Raw genomic sequence first — 25,041 nt, 5'->3', positions numbered from 1 at the left:
CACACCCACACACAGACACACACAGACATAACACCCACACACACAGACACACACACAGACACACACCCACATACACACAGACACACACACACACACACACACACACACAGACACAGTCTCACTCTGAGTTCCTTGCCTGTGTAGATCTTGTTGCCCTCGATGATTTCCGGTAAGAAGTAGGAAAATCCCTCAGGTTTCGGCTGGAGTCAGAGACAGGAAGAGAACAATAAACATTAACATTTCCACAATCTCAATTCCACACTTGTCCAGTCCATGCAGGCCAATGTGCACTTGTCCATATTACACTCTGTGCTCACCCTGGAGTATGGTGTGCTGAATCTTACAGGTGCAGTGCAGTGTATTGATGCCTGTCATATACTGCGTGCTGTCCTGTATGTGAGACATCGTTACTGTGGTAAACCCAATCCCTGGTGTACTCTCCCACCAACCACACTGCAACCTTTCCTCATGCTCCAACAACTAATGTTCCCAATTTGGTTTCTCGCAATGACTGTCCAGGTGAGTTAAAGACAAAAACATTGACTTTTTGTTTATTTTTGGGACTGTTCAAATTCTGTACGATACAATGAAATTAATTGTTTAAAGTGATTTAAAGACAGTGTACAAGGACAGATCATTAATAAGCAGAAGCTGCTGTGTCCTGGATGGTGTTGAGCTTCTTGAGTGTTGTTGGAGCTGCCCCCATCCAGGCCAGTGGGGAGTAATCCCTCACCCTCCTGACTTGGGCCTTGTCGATGGTGGGCAGGCTTTGGGGAGTCAGGGGGTGAGTTAGTATTCCTAGTCTCTGACCTGCTCTTGTAGCCACTGTGTTTATGTGGTGTGTCCATTCAGATTCTGGTCAATGGTTACCTCCAGGATGTTGATAGTGGGGGATTCAGTGATGGTAACCCCATTGACTGTCATGGGGCGGTGGTTAGATTGTCCCTTATTGGTGAGGGTTATTTCCTGGCATTGTGTGGTGAATGTTACTTGTCACTTGTCGACCCAAGCCTGAATATTGTCCAGATGTTGTTGCATTTAGGTATGGACTGCTTCAGTGTCTGAGGAGTTGCGAATGGTGCTCAACATTGTGCCATCATTGGCGACTATCCCCACTTTCGACCTTAAGATGGAGGGAAGGTCATTGACGAAGCAGCTGAAGATGTTTGGGTTCAGTCGATAAAGTACAGTGTAACGTCCTGTGGTGTACAGTGTATTGTCCTGTGGTGTACACTCTCGGTACAGTGGGGTATGGCCCCGTGGTGTACACTCTCGGTACAGTGGGGTATGGCCCCGTGGTGTACACTCTCGGTACAGTGGGATATGGCCCCGGGGTGTACACTCTCGGTACAGTGGGGTATGGCCCCGTGGTGTACACTCTCGGTACAGTGTGATATGGCCCCGGGGTGTACACTCTCGGTACAGTGGGATATGGCCCCGTGGTGTACACTCTCGGTACAGTGGGGTATGGCCCCGTGGTGTACACTCTCGGTGCAGTGTGATATGGCCCAGTGGTGTACACTCTCGGTACAGTGTGATATGGCCCCGGGGTGTACACTCTCGGTACAGTGGGATATGGCCCCGGGGTGTACACTCTCGGTACAGTGGGATATGGCCCCGTGGTGTACACTCTCGATACAGTGGGATATGGCCCCGGGGTGTACACTCTCGGTGCAGTGTGATATGGCCCTGTGGTGTACACTCTCGGTACAGTGGGATATGGCCCCGGGGTGTACACTCTCGGTGCAGTGTGATATGGCCCCGTGGTGTACACTCTCGGTGCAGTGGGATATGGCCCCGTGGTGTACACTCTCGGTACAGTGGGATATGGCCCCGGGGTGTACACTCTCGGTGCAGTGGGATATGGCCCCGTGGTGTACACTCTCGGTACAGTGAGATATGGCCCCGTGGTGTACACTCTCGGTACAGTGTGATATAGCCCAGTAGTGTACACTCTCGGTACAGTGGGATATGGCCCAGTGGTGTACACTCTCGGTACAGTGTGATATGGCCCCGTGGTGTACACTCTCGGTGCAGTGGGATATGGCCCCGTGGTGTACACTCTCGGTGCAGTGGGATATGGCCCCGTGGTGTACACTCTCGGTACAGTGTGATATGGCCCCGTGGTGTACACTCTCGGTACAGTGGGATATGGCCCCGTGGTGTACACTCTCGGTACAGTGTGATATGGCCCCGTGGTGTACACTCTCGGTGCAGTGGGATATAGCCCCGTGGTGTACACTCTCGGTGCAGTGGGATATGGCCCCGTGGTGTACACTCTCGGTACAGTGTGATATGGCCCCGTGGTGTACACTCTCGGTACAGTGGGGTATGGCCCCGGGGTGTACACTCTCGGTGCAGTGTGATATGGCCCCGTGGTGTACACTCTCGGTACAGTGAGATATGGCCCAGTGGTGTACACTCTCGGTACAGTGGGGTATGGCCCCGTGGTGTACACTCTCGGTACAGTGGGATATGGCCCCGTGGTGTACACTCTCGGTACAGTGGGGTATGGCCCCGTGGTGTACACTCTCGGTGCAGTGTGATATGGCCCAGTGGTGTACACTCTCGGTACAGTGTGATATGGCCCCGGGGTGTACACTCTCGGTACAGTGGGATATGGCCCCGTGGTGTACACTCTCGGTACAGTGGGGTATGGCCCCGTGGTGTACACTCTCGGTGCAGTGTGATATGGCCCAGTGGTGTACACTCTCGGTACAGTGTGATATGGCCCCGGGGTGTACACTCTCGGTACAGTGGGATATGGCCCCGGGGTGTACACTCTCGGTACAGTGGGATATGGCCCCGTGGTGTACACTCTCGATACAGTGGGATATGGCCCCGGGGTGTACACTCTCGGTGCAGTGTGATATGGCCCTGTGGTGTACACTCTCGGTACAGTGGGATATGGCCCCGGGGTGTACACTCTCGGTGCAGTGTGATATGGCCCCGTGGTGTACACTCTCGGTGCAGTGGGATATGGCCCCGTGGTGTACACTCTCGGTACAGTGGGATATGGCCCCGGGGTGTACACTCTCGGTGCAGTGGGATATGGCCCCGTGGTGTACACTCTCGGTACAGTGAGATATGGCCCCGTGGTGTACACTCTCGGTACAGTGTGATATAGCCCAGTAGTGTACACTCTCGGTACAGTGGGATATGGCCCAGTGGTGTACACTCTCGGTACAGTGTGATATGGCCCCGTGGTGTACACTCTCGGTGCAGTGGGATATGGCCCCGTGGTGTACACTCTCGGTGCAGTGGGATATGGCCCCGTGGTGTACACTCTCGGTACAGTGGGATATGGCCCCGTGGTGTACACTCTCGGTACAGTGTGATATAGCCCAGTGGTGTACACTCTCGGTACAGTGGGATATGGCCCAGTGGTGTACACTCTCGGTACAGTGTGATATGGCCCCGTGGTGTACACTCTCGGTGCAGTGGGATATGGCCCCGTGGTGTACACTCTCGGTACAGTGTGATATGGCCCCGTGGTGTACACTCTCGGTACAGTGGGGTATGGCCCCGTGGTGTACACTCTCGGTGCAGTGGGATATGGCCCCGTGGTGTACACTCTCGGTACAGTGTGATATGGCCCCGTGGTGTACACTCCTGGTACAGTGGGGTATGGCCCCGTGGTGTACACTCTCGGTACAGTGTGATATGGCCCCGTGGTGTACACTCTCGGTGCAGTGTGATATGGCCCCGTGGTGTACACTCTCGGTACAGTGTGATATGGCCCCGTGGTGTACACTCTCGGTACAGTGGGGTATGGCCCCGTGGTGTACACTCTCGGTACAGTGTGATATGGCCCCGTGGTGTACACTCTCGGTACAGTGTGATATGGCCCCGTGGTGTACACTCTCGGTACAGTGGGGTATGGCCCCGTGGTGTACACTCTCGGTGCAGTGTGATATGGCCCCGGGGTGTACACTCTCGGTGCAGTGTGATATGGCCCCGTGGTGTACACTCTCGGTACAGTGTGATATGGCCCCGTGGTGTACACTCTCGGTACAGTGTGATATGGCCCCGTGGTGTACACTCTCGGTACAGTGTGATATGGCCCCGTGGTGTACACACTCGGTACAGTGTGATATGGCCCCGTGGTGTACACTCTCGGTACAGTGGGGTATGGCCCCGTGGTGTACACTCTCGGTACAGTGTGATATGGCCCCGTGGTGTACACTCTCGGTACAGTGTGATATGGCCCCGTGGTGTACACTCTCGGTACAGTGTGATATGGCCCCGTGGTGTACACTCTCGGTACAGTGGGATATGGCCCCGTGGTGTACACTCTCGGTACAGTGGGGTATGGCCCCGTGGTGTACACTCTCGGTACAGTGGGATATGGCCCCGTGGTGTACACTCTCGGTACAGTGGGGTATGGCCCCGTGGTGTACACTCTCGGTACAGTGGGATATGGCCCCGTGGTGTACACTCTCGGTACAGTGGGGTATGGCCCCGTGGTGTACACTCTCGGTGCAGTGTGATATGGCCCAGTGGTGTACACTCTCGGTACAGTGTGATATGGCCCCGGGGTGTACACTCTCGGTACAGTGGGATATGGCCCCGGGGTGTACACTCTCGGTACAGTGGGATATGGCCCCGTGGTGTACACTCTCGATACAGTGGGATATGGCCCCGGGGTGTACACTCTCGGTGCAGTGTGATATGGCCCTGTGGTGTACACTCTCGGTACAGTGGGATATGGCCCCGGGGTGTACACTCTCGGTGCAGTGTGATATGGCCCCGTGGTGTACACTCTCGGTGCAGTGGGATATGGCCCCGTGGTGTACACTCTCGGTACAGTGGGATATGGCCCCGGGGTGTACACTCTCGGTGCAGTGGGATATGGCCCCGTGGTGTACACTCTCGGTACAGTGAGATATGGCCCCGTGGTGTACACTCTCGGTACAGTGTGATATAGCCCAGTAGTGTACACTCTCGGTACAGTGGGATATGGCCCAGTGGTGTACACTCTCGGTACAGTGTGATATGGCCCCGTGGTGTACACTCTCGGTGCAGTGGGATATGGCCCCGTAGTGTACACTCTCGGTGCAGTGGGATATGGCCCCGTGGTGTACACTCTCGGTACAGTGGGATATGGCCCCGTGGTGTACACTCTCGGTACAGTGTGATATAGCCCAGTGGTGTACACTCTCGGTACAGTGTGATATAGCCCAGTGGTGTACACTCTCGGTACAGTGGGATATGGCCCAGTGGTGTACACTCTCGGTACAGTGTGATATGGCCCCGTGGTGTACACTCTCGGTACAGTGGGATATGGCCCCGTGGTGTACACTCTCGGTACAGTGTGATATGGCCCCGTGGTGTACACTCTCGGTGCAGTGGGATATAGCCCCGTGGTGTACACTCTCGGTGCAGTGGGATATGGCCCCGTGGTGTACACTCTCGGTACAGTGTGATATGGCCCCGTGGTGTACACTCTCGGTACAGTGGGGTATGGCCCCGGGGTGTACACTCTCGGTGCAGTGTGATATGGCCCCGTGGTGTACACTCTCGGTACAGTGAGATATGGCCCAGTGGTGTACACTCTCGGTACAGTGGGGTATGGCCCCGTGGTGTACACTCTCGGTACAGTGGGATATGGCCCCGTGGTGTACACTCTCGGTACAGTGGGGTATGGCCCCGTGGTGTACACTCTCGGTGCAGTGTGATATGGCCCAGTGGTGTACACTCTCGGTACAGTGTGATATGGCCCCGGGGTGTACACTCTCGGTACAGTGGGATATGGCCCCGTGGTGTACACTCTCGGTACAGTGGGGTATGGCCCCGTGGTGTACACTCTCGGTGCAGTGTGATATGGCCCAGTGGTGTACACTCTCGGTACAGTGTGATATGGCCCCGGGGTGTACACTCTCGGTACAGTGGGATATGGCCCCGGGGTGTACACTCTCGGTACAGTGGGATATGGCCCCGTGGTGTACACTCTCGATACAGTGGGATATGGCCCCGGGGTGTACACTCTCGGTGCAGTGTGATATGGCCCTGTGGTGTACACTCTCGGTACAGTGGGATATGGCCCCGGGGTGTACACTCTCGGTGCAGTGTGATATGGCCCCGTGGTGTACACTCTCGGTGCAGTGGGATATGGCCCCGTGGTGTACACTCTCGGTACAGTGGGATATGGCCCCGGGGTGTACACTCTCGGTGCAGTGGGATATGGCCCCGTGGTGTACACTCTCGGTACAGTGAGATATGGCCCCGTGGTGTACACTCTCGGTACAGTGTGATATAGCCCAGTAGTGTACACTCTCGGTACAGTGGGATATGGCCCAGTGGTGTACACTCTCGGTACAGTGTGATATGGCCCCGTGGTGTACACTCTCGGTGCAGTGGGATATGGCCCCGTGGTGTACACTCTCGGTGCAGTGGGATATGGCCCCGTGGTGTACACTCTCGGTACAGTGGGATATGGCCCCGTGGTGTACACTCTCGGTACAGTGTGATATAGCCCAGTGGTGTACACTCTCGGTACAGTGTGATATAGCCCAGTGGTGTACACTCTCGGTACAGTGGGATATGGCCCAGTGGTGTACACTCTCGGTACAGTGTGATATGGCCCCGTGGTGTACACTCTCGGTGCAGTGGGATATGGCCCCGTGGTGTACACTCTCGGTACAGTGTGATATGGCCCCGTGGTGTACACTCTCGGTACAGTGGGGTATGGCCCCGTGGTGTACACTCTCGGTGCAGTGGGATATGGCCCCGTGGTGTACACTCTCGGTACAGTGTGATATGGCCCCGTGGTGTACACTCCTGGTACAGTGGGGTATGGCCCCGTGGTGTACACTCTCGGTACAGTGTGATATGGCCCCGTGGTGTACACTCTCGGTGCAGTGTGATATGGCCCCGTGGTGTACACTCTCGGTACAGTGTGATATGGCCCCGTGGTGTACACTCTCGGTACAGTGTGATATGGCCCCGTGGTGTACACTCTCGGTACAGTGTGATATGGCCCCGTGGTGTACACTCTCGGTACAGTGTGATATGGCCCCGTGGTGTACACTCTCGGTACAGTGTGATATGGCCCCGTGGTGTACACTCTCGGTACAGTGGGGTATGGCCCCGTGGTGTACACTCTCGGTGCAGTGTGATATGGCCCCGTGGTGTACACTCTCGGTGCAGTGTGATATGGCCCCGTGGTGTACACTCTCGGTGCAGTGTGATATGGCCCCGTGGTGTACACTCTCGGTACAGTGTGATATGGCCCCGTGGTGTACACTCTCGGTACAGTGTGATATGGCCCCGTGGTGTACACTCTCGGTACAGTGTGATATGGCCCCGTGGTGTACACTCTTGGTGCAGTGTGATATGGCCCCGTGGTGTACACACTCGGTACAGTGTGATATGGCCCCGTGGTGTACACTCTCGGTACAGTGGGGTATGGCCCCGTGGTGTACACTCTCGGTACAGTGTGATATGGCCCCGTGGTGTACACTCTCGGTACAGTGTGATATGGCCCCGTGGTGTACACTCTCGGTACAGTGTGATATGGCCCCGTGGTGTACACTCTCGGTACAGTGTGATATGGCCCCGTGGTGTACACTCTCGGTACAGTGGGGTATGGCCCCGTGGTGTACACTCTCGGTACAGTGGGATATGGCCCCGTGGTGTACACTCTCGGTACAGTGGGGTATGGCCCCGGGGTGTACACTCTCGGCACAGTGGGATATGGCCCCGGGGTGTACACTCTCGGTACAGTGTGATATGGCCCCGTGGTGTACACTCTCGGTGCAGTGTGATATGGCCCCGTGGTGTACACTCTCGGTGCAGTGTGATATGGCCCCGTGGTGTACACTCTCGGTACAGTGGGGTATGGCCCCGTGGTGTACACTCTCGGTACAGTGGGGTATGGCCCCGTGGTGTACACTCTCGGTACAGTGGGATATGGCCCCGTGGTGTACACTCTCGGTACAGTGGGGTATGGCCCCGTGGTGTACACTCTCGGTACAGTGGGATATGGCCCCGTGGTGTACACTCTCGGTGCAGTGTGATATGGCCCCGTGGTGTACACTCTCGGTACAGTGTGATATGGCCCCGTGGTGTACACTCTCGGTACAGTGGGATATGGCCCCGTGGTGTACACTCTTGGTGCAGTGTGATATGGCCCCGTGGTGTACACTCTCGGTACAGTGGGATATGGCCCCGTGGAGTACACTCTCGGTACAGTGAGATATGGCCCCGTGTTCTGTCGTCTCCTGGAAACTGGACTCACCTCTGCTTTAGTTTTCTTTTTTTTTTCTTTCTTGGTCTCCTTCACGTTGCCCTTTTTCCCTTTCTGATTTTCTTTCTCTTCCTCTTCGGCAAGAATCTCCGCCAAGAGCTGGGTTTGGGGTAAAGACAGGAATGTGAGAAACCCTCTTTGGAGAGGATAGTGAGAAGAGAGGAATAGGGGAGAGTGAGAACAAACATTCTGGGGCGGTTCAACACCGAGGAACGGGGAGTGAAGGGTTCAAGGGGAGGAGGATGATAGAGCTAGAAACAGGAACAGGCCACATGATAGAATTTCACTCCAGTTCGGGTTAGATCACCTGGGGTTGGGGTAATTTGTTTGCTAAGATACAGCACTGACCAACTACCTGAACACAGAGAGTCAGGATGAATGGGTCTGCTTTGGGTCAGTGAGACATCAGGGACAAGAACATCAGAGACAGAAGGCACTGTCACCAAATCAGCAGAGGAGACAGAAACCAGGGGAAAGGGAGGTACAATGAAGACAGGAGAAATGTATAAATGGAGATGGATAGGTGAGGGATGTGAGGGGTGTGAGGGATGTGAGGGATGTGAGGGAGGTGAGGGGTGTGAGGGATGTGAGGGAGGTGAGGGGTGTGAGTGTTGTGAGGGATGTGAGGGAGGTGAGGAATGTGAGGGATGTGAGGGATGTGAGGGATGTGAGGGATGTGAGGGGTGTGAGGGATGTGAGGGAGGTGAGGGGTGTGAGTGTTATGAGGGATGTGAGGGAGGTGAGGGATGTGAGACTGTGAGGGATGTGAGGGATGTGAGGGATGTGAGGGATGTGAGGGAGGTGAGGAATGTGAGGGATGTGAGGGATGTGAGGTTGAGGGAGGTTGAGGGAGGTGAGGGATGTGAGGGTTGTGAGGGATGTGAGTGTTGTGAGGGATGTGAGGGATGTGAGGGAGGTGAGGAATGTGAGGGATGTGAGGGTTGTGAGGTTGAGGGAGGTTGAGGGAGGTGAGGGATGTGAGGGATGTGAGGGATGTGAGGGACGTGGGGGTCGTGAGGTTTTTCAGTTTGGTTAGAAACACAGAACCCAACATAATATCTAAATGGAGAGAAACCTCAGGGTGGTTCAGTTCAGAGGGACCGGGTGTCTTGGTGTCTGAGTGTCTGGGTGTCTGGGTGTCTCTGTGTCTGGGTGTCTGGGTGTCTCGGTGTCTGGGTGTCTCGGTGTCTGGGTGTCTGTGTGTCCTGGTGTCTGGGTAACTCGGTGTCTGTGTGTCCTGGTGTCCTGGTGTCTGGGTGTCTGGGTGTCTGCGTGTCTGGGGGTCTCGATGTCTGGGTGTCTCGGTATCTGCGTGTCTCAGTGTCTGGGTGTCTGGGTGTCTGGGAGACTGGGTGTCTCAGTGTCTGGGTGTCTGCGTGTCTGGGTGATTGGGTGTCTGGGTGATTGGGTGATTGGGTGTCTGGGTGTCCTGGTGTCCGGGTGTCTGGGTGTCTGGGGGTCTGGGTGTCTCGATGTCTGGGTGTCTCGGTGTCTGGGTGTCTGGGTATCTCGGTGTCTGGGTGTCTCGGTGTCTGGGTGTCTGGGTATCTCGGTGTCTGGGTGTCTGGGTGTCCTGGTGTCTGGGTGTCTGGGTGTCTCGATGTCTGGGTGTCTCGGTGTCTGGGTGTCTGGGTGTCCTGGTGTCTGGGTGTCCTGGTGTCCGGGTGTCTGGGTGTCTGGGTGTCTCGGTGTCTGGGTGTCTCGGTGTCTGGGTGTCTGGGTATCTCGGTGTCTGGGTGTCTGGGTGTCTGGGTGTCTGGGTGTCTGTGTGCGAGATAAGTGGCTGTCCAGCCCCATCTAAGGCACTTTTTATTTCCCTTCCCAGGAACAAAGACACGGAGGAGTCTGTCCAAAACTTTTTCATTCAACTTTGCAAAGTCGGGTGCTGTTCCCAAAGGTACACACACACAAGCATAGTCATCTCCACGCATTATATACATGTATATGTGGGCTGGGTCTACTACTGCTGCCTTGACCAACGAGTGCTAGGATTCCCCACTGTTTTCCTTATTTGGGTTCTGGTGCCTGCGATTATTTTGTTATTCACTTGGCCAATCAGTGTTTGAGCTTCCCATTCTTCCCTTATATGGATGATGTTGTACAACTGTGGTTAAGGGCGGCCTCTCAACTATCGAGGAAAGCTGTTACAACTGTTTCATTCATATAAACGTGGGGGAGGTCCGGCAACAGTTTCGAGTGTCTGCTTGTGTTTACTATGAGGTAGAAAAGACTAAAAGGCAGCTAACTGTTTAAAAATTACACTACCCCCTACATCTGGGTGTCTGGGTGCAGGAGTAGCAGAAACCTCATGGTAGAGATTGTAATGAAGATGGTTCATCGTATCTGAGAGTTTGGGGATGTTAATATGGTCCACTCTCTCTGCAACTGGATCCTCAGTTTCCTGACCCACACGCCACAATCAGTGAAGATTGAGGACAATATTTCATCCTCACTAACACTCAACACTGGAGCCCCCCCCCCAGGGGTGTGTACTCACTGTATATACCCATGACTGTGTCACCAAATACCAGACTAATGCCATTTACAAGTTCGCTGATGACACCACCATAGTCAGTGGAATCTCAAGTGGCGGCGAAACAGACTACAGACGGGAGGTGGAAGACCTGGAAAAATGGTGCACTGAGAACAACCTAGCCCTCGATGCCAGCAAAACTAAGGAACTCATTACTGACTTTTGCTGGGATGTTACTCATGCCCCCCTACACATTAGCAGCACAGAGGTGGAACTAGTGGAGATCGTCAAGCTCCTGGGAGTGGTCATCCACAACAAACTTTCTTGGACTCTTCATGTGGACGCACTGGTTACAAAGGCCCAACGTCTCTTCTTCCTCAGGCAGCTGAAGAAATTTGGCATGACAGCAAATACCTTTACCAACTTTTATAGGTGTGCCATCGATAGCATTCTGTCTGGATGTATCACTACCTGGTGTGGCAACTGTACCATTCAAGATCGGAGATGGTTACAGAGAGTGGTGAACTCGACCCAGACGATGACAAAGGCCAACCTCTCAACTATAGAATCTATCTACCAGGCCCGCTGTCAAATAAAGGCCACCAGCATTCTCAAAGATCCATCACACCATGGCAATGTTTTTTTACAACCTCCACCGGGGAGAAGGTACAGAAGCTTGAACACACACACACAAGCAAGTTTCGTAACAGTTTCTACCCTACTGTTGTTAGGATACTGAATGGACTCTCAAACTCTTAGACTTCGCCTGTCCCTGTGTTTTTGTTTTTGACGATGTTTCCCTAGTATTTATTATCGATGTTACTTAACTCTGTGATCTGCCTGGATTGCTCATAAGACAAAGTTTTTCGCTGTGGCAAAAGTGGGCACTTGCAGATGCGGCTGGAGATCAGAGTCTAGATGAGAGTGTGGTGCTGGAAAAGCACAGCAGGTCAGACAATATCCAAGGAGCAGGAAAATCAACGTTTTGGGCAAAAGTCCTTCGTCATTCCTGGTGATGAGCTTTTGCCTGAAACATCGACTCTCCTGCTCCTCGGATGCTGCCTGACCTGCTGTGCTTTTCCAGCACCACTCTAACCCAAAGCTTTTCACTGTGCCTTGGAACACGTGACAATAAATTAAATTCAATTCAGTTCAATCAGGGAGCCCTGGCTGACTGACAGAAACAGGAGTGTCAGGGATTCTGTTCACTCGGAGAGCTGGCTCTGAGGGAGCAGGGACTCTCCCCGTGTTAATGAAGGGGAACATTGTGATGGCCTCTGGGGAGTTATTTCACCAGTCTGCAGGAACAGCAGGTCAAAAGGAAGGCAAATGCAATTCTGCCATTTACTGCAAAAGGAATAGAGTAGAACAGTAGGAAAGTGTTGTCCAGGCCTTTGGTGTCCAGGCCCCTGGAGTTCAGAGTACAGGTTCAATCTCCCTCCATTGGGACGCAGCGAGGTTCTGAGGAGATTCACTCGGTTGAGTGGAGATGAGAGGTTTACCATCTGAAAAGAGATTGAGCAGTTTAGGCTGATCCTCAGTGGAGTTTGGGAATTAAGACAAATATTGAGATCTAATTGAGGTAAAGAAGAGGCTGAAGGGGATTCAAAAAGTAAACACAGAGAGACAATTTCTTCATGTGGGGCAAGTGAGAACAAGAGGTCATAGTTTGGGAGATAAGGATTGACAGATTTAAGACAGAGCTGGGAAGGAAAATCTTCTCTCCAAGGGTCATGAGTGTGGAACTCACTCCCCAGGGTGTGGTGGGTGCTGGGTCATTGAGTAAATTTAAGGAGGAGACTCTTGGAGAGTTTTAATCAGTCACGGGGTTGAAGGGTTATGGGGAGCAGACTGGAAAAGGGGAGTCGAAGCTAAGCTGAGATCAGCCCTGACCAGATTAAAGGGCAGAGCTGAAAATGTGTTGCTGGAAAAGCGCAGCAGGTCAGGCAGCATCCAAGGAGCAGGAGAATCGACGTTTCAGGCATGAGCCCTTCCTTCAGATTAAAGGGCAGACCAGGCTAGAGGGGCTGAATGGTCTACATGGAGTTCTTGGAACATGGAGCAGAGGACAGTGCAGACCCTTCGGCCCTCAATGTTGTGCCGACCCTTTATCCTACTTGAAGATCAAACGAACTGACAGACCCTTCATATTTTAGATTCTCATGATATTCGAAAGAGGATTTGGACATCACTGGTGGGGGCCAGCATTTATTGCCCGTCGCTACTTGCCCCTTGAGTAGGTGGGGGTGAGTTGGGCTCGAGCAGACTATGTACTGTAGTTTGACCCACAATGTTGTGAGGCAGAGACTCCCAGCAGGTTGACTCAGTGATCTCCATCGTTCACTACCTTCATCGATGGGTAAAAATATCACAATCACGTTTCCTAGAAACTTCCCACTGAAAAGGTGGTCTTACCTGCTCAGGGGTTTTCTCAGCAAAGATAATGTCTGAGCCTCCCTGTTCCACGGTGGGATAGTCCGGGAACTTTCCGGAAGTGTTACTGTGGGCACAATGCAAACAGAGTCAGAGACAGAGGGAGGGGCTTCTGCAGGCACCTCGGATAGGTCAGGAACTGAGCATTGTCCACCAATCACAGCACCAGAGGGTCAGTGCCGAGGGAGTGGGCACTGTCAGAGGGTCAGTGCCGAGGGAGTGGGCACTGTCGGAGGGTCAGTGCTGGGGGATTGCCGCACTGTGGGAGGGTCAGTGCTGAGGGAGTGGGCACTGTCTGAGGGTCAGTGCTGAGGGAGTGGGCACTGTCTGAGGGTCAGTGCTGAGGAAGTGGGCACTGTCGGAGGGTCAGTGCGGAGGGAGTGGGCACTGTTGGAGGGTCAGTGCTGAGGGAGTGCCGCACTGTCGGAGGGTCAGTGCTGAGGGAGTGCCGCACTGTCGGAGGGTCAGTGCTGAGGGAGTGCCGCACTGTCGGAGGGTGAGTGCTGAGGGAGTTCCGCACTGTCGGAGGGTGAGTGCTGAGGGAGTGTCGCACTGTCGGAGGGTCAGTGCTGAGGGAGCGGGCACTGTCGGAGGGTCAGTGCTGAGGGAGTTCCGCACTGTCGGAGGGTGAGTGCTGAGGGAGTGCCGCACTGTCGGAGGGTCAGTGCTGAGGGAGTGGACACAGTCGGAGGGTCAGTGCTGAGGGAGTGGGCACTGTCGGAGGGTCAGTGCTGAGGGAGTGGACACAGTCGGAGGGTCAGTGCTGAGGGAGTTCCGCACTGTCGGAGGGTGAGTGCTGAGGGAGTGCCGCATTGTCGGAGGGTCAGTGCTGAGGGAGTGGGCACTGTCGGGGGGTCAGTGCTGAGGGAGTGCCGCACTGACGGAGGGTCAGCGCTGAGGGAGTGGGCACTGTCGGAGGGTCAGTGCTGAGGGAGTGCCGCACTGACGGAGGGTCAGTGCTGAGGGAGTGGGCCCTGTCGGAGGGTCAGTGCTGAGGGAGTGCCGCACTGACGGAGGGTCAGCGCTGAGGGAGTGGGCACTGTCGGAGGGTCAGTGCTGAGGGAGTGCCGCACTGACGGAGGGTCAGTGCTGAGGGAGTGGGCACTGTCGGAGGGTGAGTGCTGAGGGAGTGGGGATCTCGGTGTTGTGGTTTTGTTGGGTTTTTGTTGAAGTGCCTGGTTATAAATGTTTGAATCGTTTCCCTGAGCTGAGTGATGGGGAATGGAGTTTGGTGTTTGTGAAGTTGTTGACGATGCAGAGTGCTGTGCCTTACTAGCACTCGATGAACCAGTGTCGGATTTGTTCTCGATATGTCTCCTTTATTTCTGGGCCCTCTGTGTCCATCACTGTTTGTTTGATGACAGGTTGAGCTTTCTCATATTCGGCGCGGTACTGCTCCTGGAGAAGGTGATGACTGTCTGCATTCTCTTTCGCTTTCACAATCGCTGCAGCTGTCTTGTTGGTATCTTCACCGGGAGCCTGGGAGGGAGAGAGCCACAGTCAGAGAGAGTCACTGACCCTGACCAACCATCATTGCCCACATCACACGAAGCCACACCATCCCAGCCCTGTTAACCTGTCTCCTCTCTGTGTGTACACACTGTCCCGGTGTAGACAGGATGCCAGTAGCTGTCCACATAACGTGGGTATACTCCCACAGTTCTGTTCTCTCACTTTGCTCTACTATCAAACCATTGAAATGATCCAGCACAGAAGGAGGCCATTCAGACCATCTTGCTTATGCTGACCCAGAGACATCCAGATGCCCTTTCTCGTTGTATCTTACTGCACATGAATCATCACTGTGTAGCTTGTAGCAGTACGGTCAATTTCAGGTACCTCTCCAAAAGAGTTTGGGGTCTCTCCCTCCATCTACTTGGACAGTGAATTCCAGACACCCACCACCCTCTGTGTAAAAGTGTTTTTTTCTCCTGGCCCCTCTGATCCTTCTGCCATTGAGCTTGAATCTATGACCTCTGGCTTTTGATCTCTCCACCAAGGGGAAACAGGTTCCTCCAGTCTATTCTATCTCTACCCCTCACAATATTGTCTACCCTAATCATGTTGGCTCTCAGCCTTCTCTATCCCAAGGAAAACAAGTCCAACCTCTCCAATCTCACCTTGTGACTACAATTCTCCAGCTCAGGAAAACTTCAGTCAATCCTCTGTGTACTCTCTCCAGAATTACATCCTTCCTGTAATGTAGTGACCAGAACTGTACACTACCTCCAGTTGTGACCTCACCAGTGTCTTATACAGTTTCATCATTATATTCCTCCTTCTGTATTCTATACCTCCCCCAGTGATGGAGAGCATGCTATCTGCCTTACTTGTCTACCTGTACTCCTAGCTTTAGGGACATTTGCACTTGCATTGCAAGCTCTCTCTCAGTATGGTTCTGTTGATTGTGTCTTCCGTTTGACCTCCCTAAAAGCATTACCTCAAACTGATCAAGAGTTGAACTCCATTTGCCACTTGCTTGCCCCCTCCATCAGTCCATCTACATTATTTTGGAGCTTAAAGCCATTCTCTACATTAGTCACTTTTGTACCATCTCCTCCACCCCCCCCCCCCACCCCCCCACCCACCCCCCCCCACCCCCCCACCATGTTCAAGTCCAATCTTTTTAATATAAAAGAAGTTCCCAACACTGATCCCAGTGGATCTTCAAATAGCTTTCTATTCACAAGGCATCGAATATTACCCTTCATTTTCTGTTACTAAGCTAACATTGGATCCAATTAGACATATTACCCTGTATGCCATGGGCTTTTCCTTTATTGACCAGTCTGCCATGTGGGACCTTGTCAGATGCCCGACTAAAACCCATACAAGCAACATCTGCTCCACCACCTGCAGTGAAACTCCTTGTCACTGCCCAAAGAATTTGATCAAATGTGTAATGCACGACCTTCCCTGAACAAAGTCAAGCTGACTATCCCTGACTATCCCTGACTATCCCTGACTATCCCGTCAAGTTCCAACTGACCATTTACCCAATCTCTCAGGATTGATTCAAACAATTTACCCATCACTAAAGTAACACTAACTGACTGAGTAGTCTCACAATGTCCTCACGTTCCTGTACACTACAAGAGCAGGTCAGAGGCTGGGAATCCTGCAGCGAGTAACTCACCCCCTGACACCCCAAAGCCTGTCCACCACCTACAAGGTACAGTCAGGAGGGTGAGGGAATACTCCCCCCTTGTCTGGACAGGGACAGCCCCAACAACACTCAAGAAGCTCAACACCATCCAGGACAAAGCAGCCATTTGATTAACATCCATAAACACCCCCTCCCTCCCCCACCCACACTCAGTAACAGCAGTGTGTACCAGCTACAAGATGCAATACAGAAACTCACTAAAGATTCTCAGACAGCACCATCCAAACACTTCCATCTAGAAGGACAAGGGCAGTAGGTACATGGGAACACCACCCCCCGAAGGTTCCCCTCCGAGCCCCTCGCCATCCTGACTTGGAAATATATCACCGTTCCTTCACTGTCACTGGGTCAGAATCCTGGAATTCCCTCCCTAAGGGACATTGTGGGTCACCCTACAGCACATGGACTGCAGTGGTTCAAGAAGGGAGCTCACCCCCACATTCTCAAGGGGGTAACTAGGGACGGGGTAATAAATACTGGGCCCAGGCAGCGGCACCCACATCCCAAAAATGAATTCAAATTAAAAACACCATTGCGGTACACTCACTGTCCTGGGTCACACTGTCCCGGGTCACACTGTCCCGGGTCACACTGTCCCGGGTCAAACTGTCCAGGTCACACTGTCCCGGGTCACACTGTCCCGGATCACACTGTCCTGGGTTAATCACACTGTCCTGGGTTAATCACACTGTCCTGGGTCACACTGTTCCAGGTCACCCACACTGTCCTGGGTCACACTGTCCTGGGTCACTCACACTGTCCTGGGTCACACTGTCCCGGGTCACTCACACTGTCCCAGATCACTCACACTATCCCGGGTCACACTGTCCCAGGTCACTCACACTGTCCCGGGTCACTCACACTGTCCTGGGTCACACTGTCCCGGGTCACTCTGCCCCGGGTCACTCACACTGTCCTGGGTCACTCACACTGTCCTGGGTCACACTGTCCCGGGTCACTCACACTGTCCTGGGTCACACTGTCCTGGGTCACTCACACTGTCCTGGGTCACTCACACTGTCCTGGGTCACACTGTCTCAGGTCACTCACACTGTCCTGGGTCACACTGTCCCGGGTCACTCAAACTGTCCTGGGCCACACTGTTCCGGGTCACTCACAATGTCCCGGGTAACACTGTCCTGGGTCACACTGTCCGAGGTCACTCACACTGTCCTGGGTCACACTGTCCCGGGTCACTCACACTGTCCTGGGTCACACTGTCCCGGGTCACACACACTGTCCTGGGTCACTCACACTGTCCCGGGTCACACTGTCCCGGGTCACTCACACTGTCCTGGGCCACACTGTCCCGGGTCACTCACACTGTCCCGGGTCACACTGTCCTGGGTCACACACACTGTCCTGGGTCACACTGTCCGGGGTCACAGTGTCCCGGGTCATTCACACTGTCATGGGTCACTCACACTGTCCCGGGTCACTCACAATGTCCTGGGTCACACACACTGTCCCGGGTCACTCACACTGTCATGGGTCACACTGTCCTGGGTCACTCACACTGTCCCAGGTCACTCACACTGTCCCGTGTCACACTGTCCCGGGTGACTCACACTGTCCCAGGTCACTCACACTGTCCTGGGTCACACTGTCCCGGGTCAATCTGTCGCGGGTCACTCACACTGTCCCGGGTTACTCACAATGTCCTGGGTCACACTGTCCCGGGTCACTCTGTCGCGGGTCACTCACACTGTCTCGGGTCACTCACACTGTCTCGGGTCACTCACACTGTCCTGGGTCACACTGTCCCGGGTCACTCTGTCGCGGGTCACTCACACTGTCCCGGGTTACTCACAATGTCCTGGGTCACACTGTCCTGGGTCACACACACTGTCCTGAGTCACTCACACTGTCCTGGGTCACTCACACTGTCCTGGGACTCACTGTCCTGGGTCACACTGACCCGGGTCACTCACACCTTCCCGGGTCACACTGTCCTGGGTCACACGCACTGTCCTGGGTCACACACTGTCCTGGGTCACACTGTCCCAGGTCAACCACACAGTCCCGGGTCACTCACACTGTCCTGGGTCACACTGTCCTGGGTCACTCTGTCCCAGGTCACTCACACTGTCCCGGGTCAAACTGTCCTGGGTCACTCACACTGTCCTGGGTCACACTGACCCGGGTCACTCACACTATCCTGGGTCACACTGTCCTGGGTCACTCACACTGTCCTGGGTCACACTGTCCCGGGTCACTCACTGTCCTGGGTCACACTGTCGCAGGTCACCCACACTGTCCGGGGTCACACTGTCCCAGGTCACCCACACTGTCCTGGGTCACACACACTGTCCTGGGTCACACTGTCCCGGGTCACTCACACTGTCCTGGGTCACACTGTCCTGGGTCACACTGTCCTGGGAAACTCTGTCCTGGGTCACTCACACTGTCCCGGGTCACTCACACTGTCCTGGGTCACACACACTGTCCTGGGTCACATTGTCCCGGGTCACTCACACTGTCCTGGGTCACACTGTCCCGGGTCACTCACACTGTCCTGGGTCACACTGTCCTGGGTCACACTGTCCCGGGTCACACACACTGTCCTGGGTCACTCACACTGTCCCAGGTCACTCACTCTGTCCTGGGTCACTCATGCTGTCCCGGGTCACTCTGTCCCAGGTCACTCACACTGTCCCGGGTGACTCACACTGTCCCAGGTCACTCACACTGTCCTGGGTCACACTGTTCCGGGTCAATCTGTCGCGGGTCACTCACACTGTCCCGGGTTACTCACAATGTCCTGGGTCACACTGTCCTGGGTCACACTGTCCCGGGTCACTCTGTCGCGGGTCACTCTGTCGCGGGTCACTCACACTGTCTCGGGTCACTCACACTGTCTCGGGTCACTCACACTGTCCTGGGTCACACTGTCCCGGGTCACACTGTCTCGGGTCACTCACACTGTCTCGGGTCACTCACACTGTCCTGGGTCACACTGTCCCGGGTCACTCTGTCGCGGGTCACTCACACTGTCCTGGGTCACTCACACTGTCCTGGGTTACACTGTCCCGGGTCACTCACACTGACCCGGGTCACTCACACTGTCCTGGGTCACACTGTCCCGGGTCACTCTGTCGCGGGTCACTCACACTGTCCCGGGTTACTCACAATGTCCTGGGTCACACTGTCCTGGGTCACACACACTGTCCTGAGTCACTCACACTGTCCTGGGTCACTCACACTGTCCTGGGACTCACTGTCCTGGGTCACACTGACCCGGGTCACTCACACCTTCCCGGGTCACACTGTCCTGGGTCACACGCACTGTCCTGGGTCACACACTGTCCTGGGTCACACTGTCCCAGGTCAACCACACAGTCCCGGGTCACTCACACTGTCCTGGGTCACACTGTCCTGGGTCACTCTGTCCCAGGTCACTCACACTGTCCCGGGTCAAACTGTCCTGGGTCACTCACACTGTCCTGGGTCACACTGACCCGGGTCACTCACACTATCCTGGGTCACACTGTCCTGGGTCACTCACACTGTCCTGGGTCACACAGTCCCGGGTCACTCACTGTCCTGGGTCACACTGTCGCAGGTCACCCACACTGTCCGGGGTCACACTGTCCCAGGTCACCCACACTGTCCTGGGTCACACACACTGTCCTGGGTCACACTGTCCCGGGTCACTCACACTGTCCTGGGTCACACTGTCCTGGGTCACACTGTCCTGGGAAACTCTGTCCTGGGTCACTCACACTGTCCCGGGTCACTCACACTGTCCTGGGTCACTCACACTGTCCTGGGTCACACTGACCCGGGTCACTCTGTCCCGGGTCACACATTCTTTCCTGGGTCACTCACGCTGTCCTGGGTCACACTGTCCTGGGTCACACTGTCCCGGGTCACTCACACTGTCCCAGATCACACACACTGTCCTGGGTCACATTGTCCCGGGTCACTCACACTGTGCTGGGCCACACTGTCCCGGGTCACTCACACTGTCCTGGGTCACTCACACTGTCCTGGGTCACACTGTCCTGGGTCATTCACACTCTCCCGGGTCACTCACACTGTCCTGGGTCACACTGTCCCGGGTCACTCACACTGTCCTGGGCCACACTGTCCCGGGTCACTCACACTGTCCTTGGTCACACTGTCGTGGGTCACTCACACTGTCCCGGGTCAATCACAATGTCCCGGGTCACACTGTCCTGGGTCACACTGTACGAGGTCACTCACACTGTCCTGGGTCACACTGTCCCGGGTCACTCACACTGTCCTGGGTCACACTGTCCTGGGTCACACTGTCCCGGGTCACACACACTGTCCTGGGTCACTCACACTGTCCCAGGTCACTCACTCTGTCCTGGGTCACTCATGCTGTCCCGGGTCACTCTGTCCCGGGTCACTCACACTGTCCTGGGTCACTCACACTGTCCCAGGTCACTCACACTGTCCCGTGTCACACTGTCCTGGGTGACTCACACTGTCCCAGGTCACTCACACTGTCCTGGGTCACACTGTCCCGGGTCAATCTGTCGCGGGTCACTGTCGCGGGTCACTGTCGCGGGTCACTCACACTGTCTCGGGTCACTCACACTGTCTCGGGTCACTCACACTGTCCTGGGTCACACTGTCCCGGGTCAATCTGTCGCGGGTCACTCACACTGTCCCGGGTTACTCACAATGTCCTGGGTCACACTGTCCCGGGTCACTCTGTCGCGGGTCACTGTCGCGGGTCACTCACACTGTCTCGGGTCACTCACACTGTCTCGGGTCACTCACACTGTCCTGGGTCACACTGTCCCGGGTCACTCTGTCGCGGGTCACTCACACTGTCTCGGGTCACTCACACTGTCCTGGGTTACACTGTCCCGGGTCACTCTGTCGCGGGTCACTCACACTGTCCCGGGTTACTCACAATGTCCTGGGTCACACTGTCCTGGGTCACACACACTGTCCTGAGTCACTCACACTGTCCTGGGTCACTCACACTGTCCTGGGACTCACTGTCCTGGGTCACACTGACCCGGGTCACTCACACCTTCCCGGGTCACACTGTCCTGGGTCACACGCACTGTCCTGGGTCACACACTGTCCTGGGTCACACTGTCCCAGGTCAACCACACAGTCCCGGGTCACTCACACTGTCCTGGGTCACACTGTCCTGGGTCACTCTGTCCCAGGTCACTCACACTGTCCCGGGTCAAACTGTCCTGGGTCACTCACACTGTCCTGGGTCACACTGACCCGGGTCACTCACACTATCCTGGGTCACACTGTCCTGGGTCACTCACACTGTCCTGGGTCACACTGTCCCGGGTCACTCACACTGTCCTGGGTCACACTGTCGCAGGTCACCCACACTGTCCGGGGTCACACTGTCCCAGGTCACCCACACTGTCCTGGGTCACACACACTGTCCTGGGTCACACTGTCCCGGGTCACTCACACTGTCCTGGGTCACACTGTCCTGGGAAACTCTGTCCTGGGTCACTCACACTGTCCCGGGTCACTCACACTGTCCTGGGTCACTCACACTGTCCTGGGTCACACTGACCCGGGTCACTCTGTCCCGGGTCACACATACTTTCCTGGGTCACTCACGCTGTCCTGGGTCACACTGTCCTGGGTCACACTGTCCCGGGTCACTCACACTGTCCTGGGTCACACTGTCCTGGGTCACACTGTCCCAGGTCACTCACACTGTCCTGGGTCACACTGTACCGGGTCACTCTGTCACGGGTCACACTGTCCGGGGTCACACACACTGTCCGGGGTCACATTGTCCTGGGTCACACTGTCCTGGGTCGCTCACACTGTACCGGGGCACTCACACTGTCCCGGGTCATTCACACTGTCCTGGGTCACACTGTCCCGGGTCACTCACACTGTCCTGGGTCACTCACACTGTCCCGGGTCACACTGTCCCGGGTCACACTGTCCCGGGTCACACACACTGTCCTGGGTCACTCACACTGTCCTGGGTCACACTGTCCCGGGTCACACTGTCCCGGGTCACACTGTCCCGGGTCACACACACTGTCCCGGGTCACACACACTGTCCTGGGTCACTCACACTGTACTGGGTCACTCCCACTGTCCCGGGTCACACTGTCCCGGGTCACACTGTCCCGGGTCACAAACACTGTCCCGGGACACACTGTCCCGGGTCACACTGTCCCGGGTCACACTGTCCTGGGTCACTCACAATGTCCCGGGTAACACTGTCCTGGGTCACACTGTCCGAGGTCACTCACACTGTCCTGGGTCACACTGTCCCGGGTCACTCACACTGTCCTGGGTCACACTGTCCCGGGTCACACACACTGTCCTGGGTCACTCACACTGTCCCGGGTCACACTGTCCCGGGTCACTCACACTGTCCTGGGCCACACTGTCCCGGGTCACTCACACTGTCCCGGGTCACACTGTCCTGGGTCACACACACTGTCCTGGGTCACACTGTCCGGGGTCACAGTGTCCCGGGTCATTCACACTGTCATGGGTCACTCACACTGTCCCGGGTCACTCACACTGTCATGGGTCACACTGTCCCGGGTCACTCACACTGTCCTGGGTCACACTGTCCCGGGTCACATTGTCCCGGGTCATTCACACTGTCCTGGGTCACACTGTCGTGGGTCACTCTCACTGTCCCGGGTCACTCACACTGTCATGGGTCACACTGTCCCGGGTCACTCACACTGTCCTGGGTCACACTGTCCCAGGTCACACTGTCGTGGGTCACTCTCACTGTCCCGGGTCATTCACACTGTCCCAGGTCACACTGTCGTGGGTCAATCACACTGTCCCGGGTCACTCACACTGTCCCGGGTCACACTGTCCTGGGTCACTCACACTGTCCTGGGTCACACTGTCCCCGGTCACTCACACTGTCCCGGGTCACTCACACTGTCCCGGGTCACACTGTCCTGGGTCACTCACACTGTCCTGGGTCACACTGTCCTGGGTCATTCACACTCTCCCGGGTCACTCACACTGTCCTGGGTCACACTGTCCCGGGTCACTCACACTGTCCTGGGTCACTCACACTGTCCTGGGTCACACTGTCCTGGGTCATTCACACTCTCCCGGGTCACTCACACTGTCCTGGGTCACACTGTCCCGGGTCACTCACACTGTCCTGGGCCACACTGTCCCGGGTCACTCACACTGTCCTGGGTCACACTGTCGTGGGTCACTCACACTGTCCCGGGTCAGTCACAATGTCCCGGGTCACACTGTCCTGGGTCACACTGTACGAGGTCACTCACACTGTCCTGGGTCACACTGTCCCAGGTCACTCAAACTGTCCTGGGTCACACTGTCCTGGGTCACACTGTCCCGGGTCACACACACTGTCCTGGGTCACTCACACTGTCCCAGGTCACTCACTCTGTCCTGGGTCACTCTGTCCCGGGTCACTCACACTGTCCTGGGTCACTCACACTGTCCCAGGTCACTCACACTGTCCCGTGTCACACTGTCCCGGGTGACTCACACTGTCCCAGGTCACTCACACTGTCCTGGGTCACACTGTTCCGGGTCAATCTGTCGCGGGTCACTCACACTGTCCCGGGTTACTCACAATGTCCTGGGTCACACTGTCCCGGGTCACTCTGTCGCGGGTCACTCTGTCACGGGTCACTCACACTGTCTCGGGTCACTCACACTGTCTCGGGTCACTCACACTGTCCTGGGTCACACTGTCCCGGGTCACTCTGTCGCGGGTCACTCACACTGTCTCGGGTCACTCACACTGTCCTGGGTTACACTGTCCCGGGTTACTCACAATGTCCTGGGTCACACTGTCCTGGGTCACACACACTGTCCTGAGTCACTCACACTGTCCTGGGTCACTCACACTGTCCTGGGACTCACTGTCCTGGGTCACACTGACCCGGGTCACTCACACATTCCCGGGTCACACTGTCCTGGGTCACACGCACTGTCCTGGGTCACACACTGTCCTGGGTCACACTGTCCCAGGTCAACCACACAGTCCCGGGTCACTCACACTGTCCTGGGTCACACTGTCCTGGGTCACTCTGTCCCAGGTCACTCACACTGTCCCGGGTCAAACTGTCCTGGGTCACTCACACTGTCCTGGGTCACACTGACCCGGGTCACTCACACTATCCTGGGTCACACTGTCCTGGGTCACTCACACTGTCCTGGGTCACACTGTCCCGGGTCACTCACACTGTCCTGGGTCACACTGTCGCAGGTCACCCACACTGTCCGGGGTCACACTGTCCCAGGTCACCCACACTGTCCTGGGTCACACACACTGTCCTGGGTCACACTGTCCCGGGTCACTCACACTGTCCTGGGTCACACTGTCCTGGGTCACACTGTCCTGGGAAACTCTGTCCTGGGTCACTCACACTGTCCCGGGTCACTCACACTGTCCTGGGTCACTCACACTGTCCTGGGTCACACTGACCCGGGTCACTCTGTCCCGGGTCACACATACTTTCCTGGGTCACTCACGCTGTCCTGGGTCACACTGTCCTGGGTCACACTGTCCCGGGTCACACACACTGTCCTGGGTCACTCACACTGTCCCGGGTCACACTGTCCCGGGTCACTCACACTGTCCTGGGCCACACTGTCCCGGGTCACTCACACTGTCCCGGGTCACACTGTCCTGGGTCACACACACTGTCCTGGGTCACACTGTCCGGGGTCACAGTGTCCCGGGTCATTCACACTGTCATGGGTCACTCACACTGTCCCGGGTCACTCACA

At 55.7% G+C, this 25,041-nt stretch overlaps 1 protein-coding gene across 1 annotated transcript in view; it reads right to left on the bottom strand.

The window, feature by feature from the left end:
• LOC140476717 (dynein regulatory complex protein 11-like) overlaps positions 1 to 25,041 on the bottom strand; it is a 222,927-nt gene that overhangs the window by 39,340 nt on the left and 158,546 nt on the right. The window contains exons 5-8 of the mRNA XM_072569537.1: positions 14,428 to 14,633; positions 13,137 to 13,221; positions 8,240 to 8,347; positions 137 to 200 (exon numbers count right to left, since the gene is read on the bottom strand). Coding sequence (XP_072425638.1) covers positions 137 to 200; positions 8,240 to 8,347; positions 13,137 to 13,221; positions 14,428 to 14,633 — 463 coding nt within the window. The remainder of the gene's footprint in view (positions 1 to 136; positions 201 to 8,239; positions 8,348 to 13,136; positions 13,222 to 14,427; positions 14,634 to 25,041) is intronic.

The sequence above is a fragment of the Chiloscyllium punctatum genome, chromosome 5, assembly GCF_047496795.1.
Source record: "Chiloscyllium punctatum isolate Juve2018m chromosome 5, sChiPun1.3, whole genome shotgun sequence".
In the NCBI taxonomy this organism is placed as follows: domain Eukaryota; kingdom Metazoa; phylum Chordata; class Chondrichthyes; order Orectolobiformes; family Hemiscylliidae; genus Chiloscyllium; species Chiloscyllium punctatum.
This window is presented reverse-complemented; position numbering and strand designations above follow the sequence as displayed.